Genomic DNA, 15,761 nt, shown 5'->3' with positions numbered 1-15,761 from the left:
TCAAATTGCACCATGTGCTTGTCACTAGAGTGCTTCTGTGATTCTGTGATTTCTACAAATTCAGCCACGAATGCTTTGCTGCACGTGAGACCTGGGATGCTCTTGACTGTCAGTCAGGGCTCTTGCTCCCCCCTCATATCTGGAATTAACTGTCCCCATGGTCCTCCACATCCTAGTTTCTCCTGTACTGCGAAGGGACGCGCTTCACGGAGACCAAGCACCGTGTCAGCATGGAGGTGGCTGCCTCCAAGGGGCTGCCCCCCCTCAAGTACCACCTGTTGCCACGGACCAAGGGCTTCACCACTGCGGTCCAGTGCCTCCGGGGGACAGGTAGGGCCCGAGTCAGGTGACCGGCAGAGCCACTGCTGCCCTCTGCTCCCATGTGCAGCAAAAAGTGAAAACAAATAAGTGCTTTACATGTAAAATACCCCAGAAACACAAAGGGAAGGAGGGAGGGAGTGGAGTCCAGTTGTACGGGCCTTGTGTCATTTTTTCAGATGAAATGCTAGGTAAAAATAGTGGGAAGCAGAATTCTAACAAAACGTGTGTGATGGTGAACTTTGTGAAGGAAACTGTAATAGACCTAGCTAATCTGAAAGGAGTCAGGTAAAAGACGGAAAGGGACATAGGGCACAAAGGACACACAAACAGGCCGTGGGTAGCGGATCTGAACGCACACATCAGTAGGAGAGTTGGGCTGGACGTCACCTTCCACCCTGGAATGCATGGTTCCTCCATCACTCATTGGGCCATTTCTCCTCCCCATAGTCGCAGCTATCTACGACGTGACCCTGAATTTCAGAGGAAACAAGAACCCATCTCTGCTGGGGATCCTCTATGGGAAGAAGTATATGGCCGACATGTGTGTGAGGTGAGCACAGAGGGATGGACAGCCTTCTGCAGCACCACTCAGGGAGGCCACCAGGGGGACATGGTCAAAGGGAGGGGATAGGGGACCCGCAGCGTCCCCAGCTGTGTCCTCTCTGGGCTTCCTTGGAAGCCTATGCAGGTTGCTCTGAGTAAACTCTGTCGCTCCCTGACCTGGTCTCAAATCAGACCTGGGTCAGTAGGTCTCCTGGGCCAGTCACATGACCTGATGGACTAACTGATAACCTCTGACCTCTGAAGGATGAGACCCAGAACCTCTCAAGGGCAGGCAGAATGGGGCCTCCTACAGAGTCCCTTGTGGAGCAATGCTGCCCATTGGCACTGCTGCCTCTGGTGGCTTGGGCCCCACAGAGAGAGGGTCTCAGATCTATAGAAAGCAGCAGTCCAGGGTAGGTCTTGTGGATGTGGGGACTTCATGCTATGTATGCTCCCAGCCCTGTCCCCAGGGGACCCATGAAAAGGACATGTCCAGATCCCTGTTTGAGCAGCCTGAGACTTTGCTCTGAGCCATAGCAGAGTCCCCACACAGAGAGCAGCCTGTGTGGCTGCTTCGTGACACAGGGTCAATGTCAGGTGTCTCAGGGTTGGCCGTATGTGTTGCCGCTCCAGTGCTCCCAGACCTCGGACTCCTGAAGAGAAATTGGTTCCCCAGGTGGCCCTGTGGTGTTCCTGTTCCCATGACTGGCACGTGGGTCCACAGCCTTGGGGTACTGAGTTATTCTAGGAGACCAACACCCAGGGCGAGTGACCGGAGCAGACCACCAACAAAACCCAGTTCACACTTTGGTCACTTTTACTTATTTCATAATGCACACAGTATGCATTAAGTAAGACCCATGTTGTATGTGTATACGTGCATGTGACTTGTGTGTTTATGGTGTATGCACATGGGGTGTGTGTGTGCAGTCTGTAAGTTACACAAGTGCACACACGTGCACTTCATGGGGGGCAGGAAGGCAGGCCTCTTGCTATAGGAGGCACGTTCTTGTCCCATCCCTGACTGAGCACTATCAGGAGCAAATCCTCCAAACACAGTTCCCAGCATGTGGCCAGGGCCCCTGGGGCCACAGGGTTAAAATATTTTGTCCACTAGGAAGCAGTTGCTTCTTCAGTCTTGTAGGCTTTCTAGTGGATAGTGGCACCCTGCAAGGCACATGGCCCCAGCCCTGCTCTTCTGCCTGCCCCGTGGGCCCTCGAGTTGTACAAAGCTGTTCATTTCTGATGTGGTGAAGGTCGGTAGGCAGAACCCACATAAAACTGAAACTTTTTCACCCTGTGGAAGAAGCTGCTTGGGCCCACCAGGGTGGGCAGCCAAGGCCCTCACCAGGACCAAGTTCATGCTGGTAATCCTCCCCATCCATGGTTCATCACCCATAATCAACTGGGGTCTGAAAATATTAAATAGAAATGTCCAGAAATAAGCCATTCATGAATCTTAAATTACGCACAGTCCTGTTCTGCCCCACGTGGGACGTGGACCATCCCTTTTCCTGACGTATCCGCATTGTCTATACTGCCCTCCTGTTAGCACTTAGTTCGTGGCCCTCCAGTTATCAGACTGCAGTGCTTGTGTGCAAGTGACCTTTGTGGCATTTAACATTAGTCCCAAAGTACAAGAATAGTGACACAAAGGAGGCACAGGGCATAAAACATGGAAGGACAGATGAACTCTGGTACTTTGGCAGTAGTGCAGTGTTTATAGGAAAATCATAGCACATAGAGGTTCCACTATTATCTAGTTTCATGCGTCCCCTGGGGAGCTTGGCAACATGTCATGTGGATGTTAGGGGGAGCTCTATCCTAGCCAGCCTGGGACACTATGCCCCCTCTTGGGCACTGTGAGGTATTACAGTAGCCCATGGAAAGCAGGTGTCTAGGTTTTTGCTTTGTTTGTTTTTGTTTTCTTAGTGTTTTGGGGGAGGGGGGAGAGGGTTACTTTGAGCTCTTCTTAAAGCTTACAATACAAAGATTTATTTCTCCCTTATATAAATCCAGGATGAGGGCTGGGGATGTGACTCAGTGGTACAGTACTTTTCCAGCATGTATAAAGTCCTCAGTTCCATCCCTGGCACTCAAACAAAAAAAAAGGTCCAGATGAGCCTGGCCAGCTCTCAGGACAGTTGAGCACTCCTCCACAGGTGCCTTTATGTCTCTCTTCCATCCCACTGCCATCCAGGAGGTCAGGACATGTTTTTTCAACATGTGACAGTGGTCACATCTGCCTCCTGACCGGTGAGATAGGTCTGTACCTCCCATGGGCACTGCATTTCTGCTTTCTTAGAGCCACCATTGTGATCCCAGCTAACAAACTGTTGTCTGTTAGCTAACCTTTAGAAATATTGGAAAGGTCTTAATATTACTTCTGTGAGTGGCTTGTACCTTATTCAAATTATAACTGCTTTCACAGTGGGAGCTGTACTGTGTTAGGGATGGGAAATACTCCAGTTATGGTCATCAGGCCACCGCCCTGTGCTCATCTGCTGAGCAAACGCCCTGTTGGTAGGTCAGGTATTCACACAGCCAGGGTCCTAGCAGAAGTTACGCATTTGCAAGGTGAAATTAAAGCTTCTCAACTTTAAGATTTCCTTTGTGAGACGCAACCCTCCTTGCTTAGTGAAAGCTTGAGTGCTTCCTTTGGCATCACTGTGATGATATAAAGGGGGCAAGGCTGACTTTGTCTTGTGGCTTCAGTCCATGGGTGGTTCCATTGCTGTGGGGGTGAGGGGAGGCGAGGCATCATGGTGGGGAGCACGTGGTAGAGAAGAAGTGCCCACCTCATGGCAGCCGGGGACTGAAAGGGAAACAGGAAGGGGCCTTTGCCAGGATCTACTCTTCAAAGACACATCCTCAGTGCCCACTTCCTCCCACCAGGCCCCACCTTGTAGAACTTCCCCCCATCATCTACTTCTTAGTCCCATCAGTGCATTAAGCCTTTAATTACTCAGAGCCCCATGATATAATCATCTCTGGAAACCCCTCCCAGACACCCAGAGGTCAGCTTTACTCATCTCTAGGTGTCTCTCAATCCAGTCAAGTTGACAATTGAGAGTAATCACAGCACACTCTCAGTCCTGATTATCTCCAAAAGATGAACACGTTGAGACCAAAGTGCCTGTGGAAGCCATGAGCCCTCAGCTTTGTGGGGAAAATTAGAGAAGTGCCCTGCTGGGCAGGTTGCGCACAGGTGTCCCCAAATGTAGAGGTCTCTTTGACCCTGCTTAGTGGCCATGGCAGTGCCCAGTGGACCACAGTGTGCTCACAATGAATGCCCAAGGAGGAATTGCTTTGATGTCTCCTGTTTTAAAACTTAAGCGTGAGACCTGAATAGAACAAGCAGGGCCTTCCTTAGGCGCAGTCATCTGTCCCCTTTCCCCCTTTGAGTTGATGTCATTAGGTAACTCATTTGAGCTTGATCTTCTCAATGGAACAGGAGGTTCCCCCTGGAAGACATCCCAGTGGATGAGAAGGACGCAGCGCAGTGGCTCCACAAACTGTACCAGGAGAAGGTAAGGAGTCCTGGGGCCCCTGTCCCTCCTCCTCCTTTCTCTTCCTTTTCTCTTAGCTGTAGAGCAATTAACAAGCTAGAGAAGGGTATAAAGCATGACTGGTAATATGGTTGCCACATTTGTCTTCCTTTTTCTTTTTTAAACAGGGCTTCACTGTGTAGCCCAGTCCTCTTGTTTCAGTCTTCCCAACGCTAGAGTTACAGGCCTGCACTATCATGCCAGGTTTTGTTTCTTTTTAGGTAAAAGAAATCCTGGGTGTGTGGCAGATGTCTCCTAGCTATGCAGTAAACTGTTTATGTCACGGACACAGCGTAGACAATGCCTGAAGATTCTTCAGCTAACCACACTTGTCCTACCCCCACCAGTCCCATCATGCCTCCCCCAACACCTGCTTCCGGTTAGTTTGTCCACATAAAGCACAGGTGTTTGGCTTCCATTTCACCTTGGTTGGATACAGATAGCAGAACATCTTTGCAGCATACAAAATCCTTTTAAACGCACCAACGAGCTCTCGAGAAGTGGAGGGAAATCTTTGGGGACCAAAAAGAGCGGTAGAACTGAATAGTAGAGTGAAGGCCTGAGCCAACACCACACGCCCTGTTGGGGAGTTTGCTGGTCCCCATAACGTCCTGCATTTCATGCTTTCGTGGGAACAGAAGCAAGGTGTGGCCTCACAAGACAGGAAGTGGAACAGAACCCACCTGGAGCTGGGCCCTCTCTGTCTGCCTGGGAGGTTGAACTTCCAGCCCCTGGAACAACCCCCGGCTTGTCTTCTTCCTCGTTACTGAAGAGCACCTGCCTGGTGACTGTCACGCCTGCCTTTGCAGGCTAGGGGATGGAGTTCATGCTAACGACATAGTCCAGAAGCACAGATGGAGATAGCTGCACAGAGTGGCTCTAGGAGAAGCACTCCAAGCTGCTGAGGAAACCAACACAAGACAGGGACATGGTCCAAGGCTAAGCTGCTCGGCTGGGGTGAACTGCTGAGATAACACAGTGCACAGCACTAGGGGGAAACAAGTCTGACCATTTCAGGTAAGGGCAGCAGTACAGAATGGAAAAGGCCTTTGCAGAGAACTTCTAGAGCTAGCAGATGGAAGTACAGTGAGTATGTTTAACAAGAGAGTGGAGACCTGTGAAGGAACGAGAAAGGCGGGGAGGGTGCCGCAGAGTAGGAAGTGCCGCTGTCCACGGGGACCAGCCATGACAAGGGGGAAGACATGCACGGCCTTTGCGTTGTGGCAGATCCTCCGTGTGCCACACATGACTTACCTCTTAGTCATACACGCATGCACAACAGAATAAACCCGGAGAAATAAAACAAGATAAAAACAAAAGAAGTTATTTAAACAGCAGTCAATGCTACAGAAAAACAAACCACTGCAGCAGAAGTGTTTTAAGAATACCAATGAATTAATATTAATAAAATATGGGCCAGATGGATTAATTCTAAAAGTGAGGGAATTCATAGGAACATAGAAGGAGACAGAACGGGGTAACAGTAATGTGTAAGTAGCATGACTTTACACCCATATGTTTGGAAACTTGGACAAAAGATGTAATTTCTTTCAAAATCCCTTTGTGATGAAAATGCTCAACAAAGCAGACAGTTAAGGCTGCATATAACAAACCCACAGCTAACATCATCCTGAAGGTGGAAAGCTAAAGTGATTCCCCTAAGATCTGAACAACGCAAGGATGGCACTTTCACCCTCCTTGTTCAACATAGCACTGCAAGATTGATCGAGAAGAGAAAAGAAAAAAAGAAAAGAAAAGAAAAGACATCCAAACTGGAAAAATGGTGGGTAGTCAAACTATCCCAATTTGCAGATGAAATGATCTTACATATAGAAAAAAATTAAAGAAAGCTAAAAACTAAAAAGAAAAATTTAGAACGGTAAACAAATACAGTAAAGTTACAGGACACAAGAAAATCACTGTAGAAAAATCAGTAGCATTTCAGTACACCAACAACAGACTGTCTGAAAAAGAAGTCAAGACAGCAATCTGTTTACAATAGCCACCAAGAACAAAATAAAACCAAACCCTGGGAGTGAGCTTAAGCAAGGAGGAAGGAAGTGTAGAACACTGACAGGAGAATTGAAGAGACCACAAACAAAAGGAAAAATGCCCCATGTTCATGGATAATTGTAATATTCCTACTACCCAAAGTGGCCTACACATTCAGTGTGATCACTTTTGAACTTTCAAAGGCATTCTTTATAGAAACAGAAAAAACACTCCAAAAATTTGTATAAGCCACAAAAGACCCCAAATAGCCAAAACAGTCCTGAGCAAGAAGAACAAAGCTGGAGGCATCACAGTAACATACTAAAAAGAAATAGTAACTGAAACAGCCTGGGACTGACATAAACAGAGACATAGACCAATGGAACAGAACAGAAAACCCAGAAATAAATTCACATATTTTGCTGGGTGTGTTGGTTCAACCTATAATCCCAGCTACTCAGGAGGCAGACATTGGAGGATTGTGGTTCAAGGCCAGTCTGGGGAAAAGAGTAAGGCCCTATCTCAGAAAAAATAAATAAATAAACTGGGTGTGGAGGTACACATGTAACTCCAGCTACTTGGGAGGCAGAGTTAAGAGGGTAGTGATCTGAGGCCAGCTCCAGGAAAAAGCACGAGACCCTATCTGAAAAATGATTAAAGCAGAAAAGGCTGGGGCGTAGCTCAAGAGGTGTAGAACTTGCCTAGCAAGTGTGAAGTTGAGTTAGTTCAAACCCTAGTTTAAAAAAAAAAAACCACTTATTTTTAGCAACTGATTTTTGACAAAAGCACCAAGGCCATCCATTGGAGAAAGGATAGCCTCAATAAATGGTACACAAGAATAAAACTAGGTCCCCACTTTCACCATGCACAAAAATTAACTTGAAATGGACCAGAGATCTAAATGCAAAACCAGCAAATTTGAAACTACTAGAAGAAAACAGGGGAAATACTTTAAAGACGTAGGCAAAGATATTTCTTTGGATATGACCCCCAAAACACAGGCAACAAAAGCAGAAATTGGCAAATGAGATTATATTTGAAAAGTCCAACATAGCAAAGGAAAAAGTAAATGGAATGAAGAAACAGTCTACTGAATGAACAAAAGTGTTTGCAAACTGTTCATTTGACAAGGGGTTAACATCAGAATATATAAGGAATCCAAACAACTCAATAAGAAAAAGATAATCTAATTAAAAAACAGGCAAGTGATATAAATAGACATCTATCAAAAGATATGCAAACGACCAATAACTGTATGAAGTGTTGCACGTCAGAAGGGCGCGGTGGCTCAGGCCTGTAATCCTAACTACTTGGGAGGCTGAGAGGCCAGCCTGGACAGAAAGTTCTCTAGACCCCATCTCAACCAATGCCAGTGCTGTGGCACATGCCTGCCATCCCAGCTATGCAGGGAAGCACAAATCTAGAGGATCATGGTCCAGGCCAGCCCAAGCATAAAGTGAGACCCTATCTTGAAAATGACCATCACACCTTCCTCAGTGCTACCTAACAAGTGGCTGTCATCTTTTATTGGCATCATGACTGCCCTCAGACCTCTGGTGGAGCCCAAGATTGTCAGAAAGAGGACCATGGAGTTCGTCCAGCACCAGTCAGACCAATATGTCAAAACTAAGTGAAACCAGTGAACAGTCAGTCTTGACACAGGGTGTGGAGAGGGTTCAAGGGCCAGATGTTGGTGCCAGCATTAGTTATGGGAGCAACAGGAAAACAAAGCCCATGCTGCCCAGTGGCTTCTGACGTCCCTGGTCCACAGAGTCAAGATGCTAGAAGTGCTGCTGACATACAGCAAGGTCACTCAGTGTTTCCTCCAAGAACTGCAAAGCCCAGCTGGCCATCAGAGTCACCAGTTCCAATGCCCGGCTGCACAGCAAAAAAGATGAATAGACCGCTGGCATGTCCATTTGATTTGTGCTTCAATCAAACTCACAGCAATTGCACACACACACAAATCAACACCAAAGAGGTAGAGTTCAAGCTCTAGTACCACACAGACACACGTACCACACACACAACCCCCTACACACACCACAAAGACACACCACACACACCACACCACACACACCACGCACACCACACACACACCATACACCACACACACCACACACACACACCACACACACACACACCACACACACCACACACATACCACACACACACACACACACACACACCACACACCACACACCACACACACGGACAGAGAAAGTTCAACGTAACTCCCATCGGGCAAGTCAATTCAAATCCACAGTAGCATCTCACTGTAGCTAGAATGGCTATTATCAAAAAGCCAAAAAGTCCAGCTCTCTGGAAAATAGTATGGAGGTTCCTCAAACAACCAGAAAGGAGTTGGGGCTGTAGCTCAGTGGTACAGCATGGGCTTTAGGCCTTGGGTTCAATTCCCAGTACCAAAAAGAAACAACAAACAAAAACCACCTAGAAACTGTACTACCTTAGGACCCAGCAGCACCATTCTTTGGAGTTTGTCCAAAGGAAATGAGGTCAGTGTGTCCAGGAGATATTTGCACTCCCACTTACCACAGCACTGTTCACAATGGCCAAGGTGTGGAGTGGCCTTGGGTGTCATTGATGGGTGAATGAAGAAGATGTGGTACACGTACCCAGTGTGACACCCTTCAACTTGAAGAATGAATCCTGTCATTTGGGACAACGTGGATGGAACTGGAGGGCATTATGTTGAGTGAGGTGAGTCAGGCAAAGGAAAACAAGTGCCACATGTTCTCCCTGATAAGTGAGAGCTAAAGGTCAGTGTCATAGAGGCAGAGAGTAGCATAGGGGTGGCAGAGCCTGGGAGCGCAGGGGATGGAGGGGGATGGAGGATGGTGGCAAGTAAGCACACTCTTGTCATGTTCTGCAACAGAGCAGAGTTAGGGTTCGTGACTAGGGCTGACAACACTTAATTATATGTCCCAAAATACCTAGTGGAGAAGAGTCTGAATGTTCCCAACACAAAGAAATGGTAGGAGCAGCCTCACGCCTGTAGTTCTAGTTTCTCAGGAAGCACGGAAATCAGGAGGATCACAGTTAGAAGCCAACCCAGGGCAAATAGTTTGTGAGACTCTATCACATAAATACGCAACATCAAACAGGGCTGGTGGAGTGCCTAAGTAACAAGAATGAGGCCCTGAGTTCAAACCCCACTACCACCAAAAAAAAGTAAAATTGTAAGTGTTTGAGATGATGGATATGCCAGTTATCTTGATCTGATCACAACGCATTGTAGACATGTCACACTGTACCCTGTAAATATGCACAGCTATTATATAGGTTACAAAGTTAAATTTTTATTTATAAGTAAGTACATAGACATATATACCTAGAACAGCGTAACTCTCAAGAAAAAGAAGAAACCCTAAGCAAGATAGAAGCTGCGTGTGTGCATAAGATAGCTAGACAGGCAGATGGCTCTGATTGTACTAGGTTGCAAAGAAAGTCCATCTCTGAATCTGGGTCAAATTTTTAAAATTTGAAACACATGAAGTGACGTTTGCCAACAATAAGTCTTGTTTAGCAGAAAAATGGAAACAAGCCAGAAGTTCATTATTAGGAAGTAGTTACATTTGAATCCATTTGCTGTAACATTCTCCAGCACTAAAATCAAATCACACATGAAGTCACCCACCGTCCCGTTTTCCCTTGACTTTCAGGATGCGTTGCAGGAGATGTACGAGCAGAAGGGCGTGTTTCCAGGGGAGCAGATCAAACCTGCCCGCAGGCCATGGACCCTCCTGAACTTCCTGTGCTGGGCCACCATCCTCCTTTCTCCCCTCTTCAGCTTCGTCCTGGGCGTCTTTGCCAGTGGATCCCCGCTGCTGATTCTGACATTCTTGGGGTTTGTGGGAGCAGGTAATGAACACAGATGTTCACAGCTCACACTGCCTGCCGTGGTGCTCAAACTGGACGAATCACTATGGCGGTCCTGTGAGGCAGTTCTGGGCAGTAGGGGACTGGGGCAGGGGAGGAGGCTTTTGCCCCTAAGTGCAGAGTCAGGAGATGCAGGACACGTCTCCTGCCCACCTCTGCGGTGTCCTAGCCGGTAGGACGCTATTGAGAGTCACTGCGTCTCTCTGCCCTTTGGGGGTTGGGCTAGGATGGCAGCTCTGAAAGCTTAACCAGGAGATTTTCATAATGAGCCACCTGTTGACCCTCAGTGACTCCCTCCCTGTGTGCCTGGCACCTGCTAGGACTCAGCACAGGCTGAACGAATGGAGCGCATTTGTGCCCATGCCACAGTGGATGTTCCCTGCACGTTGATGGCACTTCTGTGGATGGACAGACCATCCACATACGTTGCCCCCAGCTGATTCCCAGGCCCACTGCCCTGAGGCTTGCCCTCCCAAGTTCCATGAGTACCCTCAGCCTCTGCCATTGGGCAACACTGGAACCACGCACGAAGGACAGAACATGGCCAGTTACCAGTCACCTGTCAGGATTTCGCGAGGCCAGTCTGTTCCTGTTCTCTGATGCCTTGGTGCTCAGAACTGTCCAGGCACTGTAGTCCCTCACCTGCCTTAGCTCGCCTTGCCCTGAGGGTCACACCCACCCCATAGGCACCCAGAATCCAGGCTCACTCACTAGAGGCTGCAGGACGAGGAAGGGACATGGGGAGGGCCAAGGCCAGAGGATGGGAGCCCTCCCTTTTTAACAGCTCTCCGGCAAAGTCATCCTCTAACTTCTCTCTCTCCTGTCTTTAAAGCTTCCTTTGGAGTCCGAAGACTGATAGGAGTAACCGAAATAGAAAAAGGCTCCAGCTATGGAAACCAAGAATTTAAGAAAAAGGAATAATTAATGGCTGTGATTGAACACACATAACCTGACGTGGTATCTGATTAAACTCAATTAAAAACAGAACACACAGAGTGAGGGGAAAGAGACACTTAGAAACTATTTTTCTTATTAACTGGTGACTAATATTAACAAATAAAACTTGAGCCAAGAGCAAAGAACTCAGAAGGCCTGCCAGGTGAAGACGGTCAGCTCGCACCATGCAGGGTCCCCTCTGCCCTTCCGCCGAGATGCAAGCAGGCTCCGTGGGGAGGCATCCAGGCGTGACACCATCTCTACAGCCACTTCCAAGAAGGAGTTGTGGGCACTTTCTGTTTTTCAACTTAGATTAAGGATTTTGTTTTAACTAGTTATTTGGGGAACTTAACCTGGCCCTCTACCTTTTGCCCTGTGCCCCCCAGCATTGGCTCTTAAGGAATTCCTGCTGTCCTCCTGGGAGTGGTTGATCTTGGGTCCCCAAGAGCTTGCTTGTCCTGCCCTGCTTGGCACCTTCGCTTCCAGCCTAGGGGTGGAGGGAGGGGCAGGGAGAAAGTTCTCTTAGTGATAAGCACATTCTGAATGTAACTCCTACTCCCTTGCCCCAGGCTGGCTGAAAGCCCTACTCCCCTTTAACCTGTGTGGAAATACCTTTAATCACTTTTTAAAGTGAGTGGCCCATGAGCTTGGCCCAAATGTGGAGTTCTTCCTGCTCCTCAAACACGTCTACCCTCTCTCTTTGTGGCCAGCAGTCTGCAGTCCCCATGCAGGAAGGCTGGAATGGGGTGACCACTCTGGACCAGACATATCGAGCCCAGGATGCTGTGCCAGAGGGGGCCTGCAACTCTTGAGACCCTGTAGGATGCTTTTTAAGAGGCATGTCACCATCAAGCCCCCGTGAGACTGTTAATGCTTCAGAGAGCATTTTTTTCCAGTGGGTGCGCTCATGGGTTACAGCTTTCTGATGGAAGGGAGGTGCGCGCCTCCACTGGCATGCGCTGTGGCCTTGGCAAGGGCCTACCTCTGTCCAGGCAGGTGTCATTGCTGTCCGGCCCACCAGTACCCGCTCCTGCCTTGGTGACATCCTGAGTGTCCCTCTGCCTGCACTTGGTGTCCCTGCCCAGATCCATTGGCCCACCAGGGGTGCATCTTCCTTCTGCACTCTCAGCTCATTGTGGCTAGCAGGAGGGAAGCTACCTGGCCGACTGGAGTGGCTGGAGGTTCCCCAGCCAGCTGGCCACTGCACTGTCAACCCACCCACCTTCTTTTGGCTCTTGTCTTAAACTTTCAACTGGCTCTTTCAAAGTCACACTCCCTTCATCTTTTTAGCAAAAGGATGAAACGGGTGTTGTCTGATACATTGTAACCAGCATTCTGAATACAGGCAGGTGGTTTTCTAGGAAGGACTGAGGAAGGAGGCCTGGAGAAGATTGCAGACTAAGCTGAGGGAAGGGTTCTGCCCCCCCCCCAGGTCTGCAGACTCGGCGAGGCAGGGAGGATTATTCTCTGAGGGGACTGTCCTAATTCTGTGGCCCCTGTGGAAGGGCAGCGGACGCAGAAAGGCCCCTGCCATCTTGTGCTTGCTCACCAGAGGCAGAGTGAACACACATAGTCTTGGCGAGGGTTGGGGCTATTCCAGGCAGAACAAAGTGCAATCCACTTTAGATCTTTTCCCTGGGTCTGAAAGCTCTTCTCTCTCCTGGCCTCAGCCAACTCAGGTCCTGGCGCCTCCTCGGTGAGCCACTGACTCGGGTTTGTCTCTCTTCCAGAGTCCGCTGCTCAGCTGTCTCTGTGTGCTTTAGATCTGTGTCACTCCCCAAGTCACGAACACCTAGCCAGTCTTAAAGTGGAAGGGCACTACGTGCGCACGTAACCCGGGAAATGCAAGCTTAGATCCTTTGCAATTTTATTAATAGCTCTGGTTTCCCAGAAAAGTTCCCTCTGTAAAATTAATATATAATGTGTCAATTGTGCACTGAGCCCGTGAATGAACTGTGAAGAACCAGAGCGCAGGCTTCCCCTGCAGGGGTTCCCTTCGTAGCTTAGCACACGCATCTGAACACCCAGCCTTCTGAGAGCAATAAAAACTATACCATGAATGTTTGGGGTTTTTTTTGAGGGGGTGGATTTGCTTTTCGTCTGCTTCAGAAGGAAAGGGGGAGGAGAGCCCCTTTGATTTTTAAAAATTAAATTAATAAATCTCAGCACAGTACTTTTCTTCCTTTGCCCCCTACTTCTGAGCTACATCCATTGCCTGTGTTACATCCAGGTTCAGGCTGGGTGTCTGCGCTGAAGTTTGCTGGCCAGACAGTCAATGCTGGCTGTGGTCAGGTGGGAGGTAGTCTAGGCCTCGAGTGGCTGGCGCCCTCTGAGGCTGGGAACAGGGCTGGGCTGCTGAGCTGGCCCTCTGGCTCCCACACCCCTCCAGAACCTGGCCCCACATGAGGCTCCCAGCACACAGTGCCCAGGTCCCACCCAGCAGGTCCAGCTCAGCCTGGGACATGGTCTTCTGGGACCACTTGGGCCCAAGAACCAAGTGCATGGGGCCTTCTGCCATGTCCCTGAGGGCTCTGTCCACTGTCTGCATTGTCTTCCACATGCCCAGTGAGCAGAGTTTGGGTTGTGTCCAGCCCCGACAGCCAGCTCTCACAGATCTCTGATACTGCACTGAGCTGGAGAGGGGTTACCATTCTTTTGGTCCCTCTGGGAATTCAAGAGGCTTCTATGTCTGTGGCATTTCAGGTGCCTGTGTGGAGCCACCAGCATTTGGGAGCCATCTGCTCCTCTCTCCCAGGCTTTCCATTAGTGCTGTGAGCTGCCAGAGTCACGCAGGAGGCAGGAGGGAGATGCCAGGGAAGGATGGGTGGTCAGACAGGAGGACACCTCACAGGCTTTTTCTCCAAGCCAAGGACTTGACAGAGGTCTGACATGTTATTGATAGGACCTTTAACCCAGAGAAAGAAGCCCCTCAGTGGTTGTCAGGTGACGGCAACCAAATGCACAGCCCTGAGATGTTTAAAGCCCTGTCCCCAAGAAGCAGAGAGTTTGATTGAGGAGATGAGCTCTGAATGTGTAAACACTAAGTAACATAAAACAGCCACGTAGGCAGCACTTTCTCTGAACACATAACACAGGTTTACTTATCACTGATGGATTTCAAACCTCCACCTTGACTATCCCGTTCCTCCCCTTTTGTGCACCGTGGCCTGAGAACTTTCCTTACACTAATCTAGTCAAGGTGTTACTGAGCAATTGATGTGAGGCAAAAGCAGTCACTCTTACAGTTCAAGAGCTGTCACAAGGCTGTCAATGCCCAGTTATGACTATCAATTTGTCAGATCAGGGGTGAAGAATAAGTGGCTCTTTCTGCATGTTGCTTTATCTCTGCCTGAGACACTTATAGAACAAGCCAAATATGATCCTTTCAGCCTTTCTGACTTTCATCTGAATTGTTCGTCCCCATGCATCAACTCATGCTGCAATTTTTCTGCCACCAGCTAGCTGCACGGAGTCCTGGCATGCAACACTTCGTGCTTGGCAGTGTGACATGGCTTCTAACCCTTCTGCAGTATAATTGGGCTCAGGGTTAACATGGGGAGCCTGAAATGCCTGTCTACCTTCTTTCTGGAAACAGCACGTCCCTGGCCTGTGGGCTAGCTCCCAAACCAAAAGGCAAGCGTCCCAGAGCACCTGGGCCTGAGCAGGGGGCATCTCTAACCTGGGTGCAGGCTTTGTCCCAGAGCCCTGCCATAGGGCTGTCAGGGTGGGTGCTGACACCCAAGCTCCACATTCTTACATATAGGGGCCAGGATACAAAAACACAGGGTCAGCTTTTGGGTAAAATGTCACACTGTGATCTGCTTGAGCCAGTGGACACATGTAAAGCTGCAAATGCTTTACTTTAAGTAAAGTAAGCATTTGCAACTTGTTAGTTCAGGGAAAGTGGTAGCATTCTCGTAAGCAGCTCGGGAAGTACACTGACAGCCCTGTGAGGAGCTCAGGAAGTCACTGGAGAAGTTGACGTGAGTCAGCAGGCAACAGCAGTCCTCTTCACTGAGGACTGAATTGTTGCAAAATTGTAAGCTTTGTACTGACAAGGTCACCAGGAGTTTTCTTATTTCCCTAAATTTTTTAGTTTCTGAACTTTTGCTGCAAAACTGTTTGGACAGGAGTGGAACTGTGAATGAAATACTGAAATGCACTAAATTGTATTAAATTAAACTGGAGTTACTTGATACAGTGAAGAAACGCATCTGCTCTATTTGTATTTATTGACTCAGAATGCTACATTGTGACAATCAAATGTTACTTGGCTGCAGGCTAAGAACCTCACTTGGCTTCTTAATCATACAGATGGCCATAGGATCTGTAACTGTATGGGAATGTCCCTCAGTCTGGAAACCACCCGGCAGGCATTTGTGGTTTTTTTTCTGTTGCTGAAAAATTGCCGTATCTGACGGTGTGGGTCAGATTGAAAGGGATACGGTGTATACAGGGTGCAACTGTATTATATGGATGTTTCTTTTTGTAACTCTTCATTTTTTTACAAGTTTTGCTACT

The 15,761-nt window shown here is 48.5% G+C and overlaps 1 protein-coding gene across 5 annotated transcripts in view; it reads left to right on the top strand.

Annotated features, from left to right (window-relative positions):
* The window catches only part of Agpat3 (1-acylglycerol-3-phosphate O-acyltransferase 3), a 95,740-nt gene extending 80,291 nt beyond the window's left edge, over positions 1 to 15,449 (top strand). For all 5 annotated transcript variants that reach the window (XM_020152699.2, XM_020152702.2, XM_074072540.1 and 2 more), the window contains 5 exons: positions 177 to 330; positions 769 to 871; positions 4,319 to 4,394; positions 10,088 to 10,286; positions 11,137 to 15,449. In XM_020152699.2, coding sequence (XP_020008288.1) covers positions 177 to 330; positions 769 to 871; positions 4,319 to 4,394; positions 10,088 to 10,286; positions 11,137 to 11,225 — 621 coding nt within the window. In that variant the 3' untranslated portion in view covers positions 11,226 to 15,449. The remainder of the gene's footprint in view (positions 1 to 176; positions 331 to 768; positions 872 to 4,318; positions 4,395 to 10,087; positions 10,287 to 11,136) is intronic.
* The last annotated feature ends 312 nt before the right edge of the window (positions 15,450 to 15,761 follow it).

Source organism: Castor canadensis, chromosome 5 (genome assembly GCF_047511655.1).
Source record: "Castor canadensis chromosome 5, mCasCan1.hap1v2, whole genome shotgun sequence".
In the NCBI taxonomy this organism is placed as follows: domain Eukaryota; kingdom Metazoa; phylum Chordata; class Mammalia; order Rodentia; family Castoridae; genus Castor; species Castor canadensis.
Note: the sequence above shows the minus strand (reverse complement) of the source record. Positions and strands in the feature narration are given on the sequence as shown.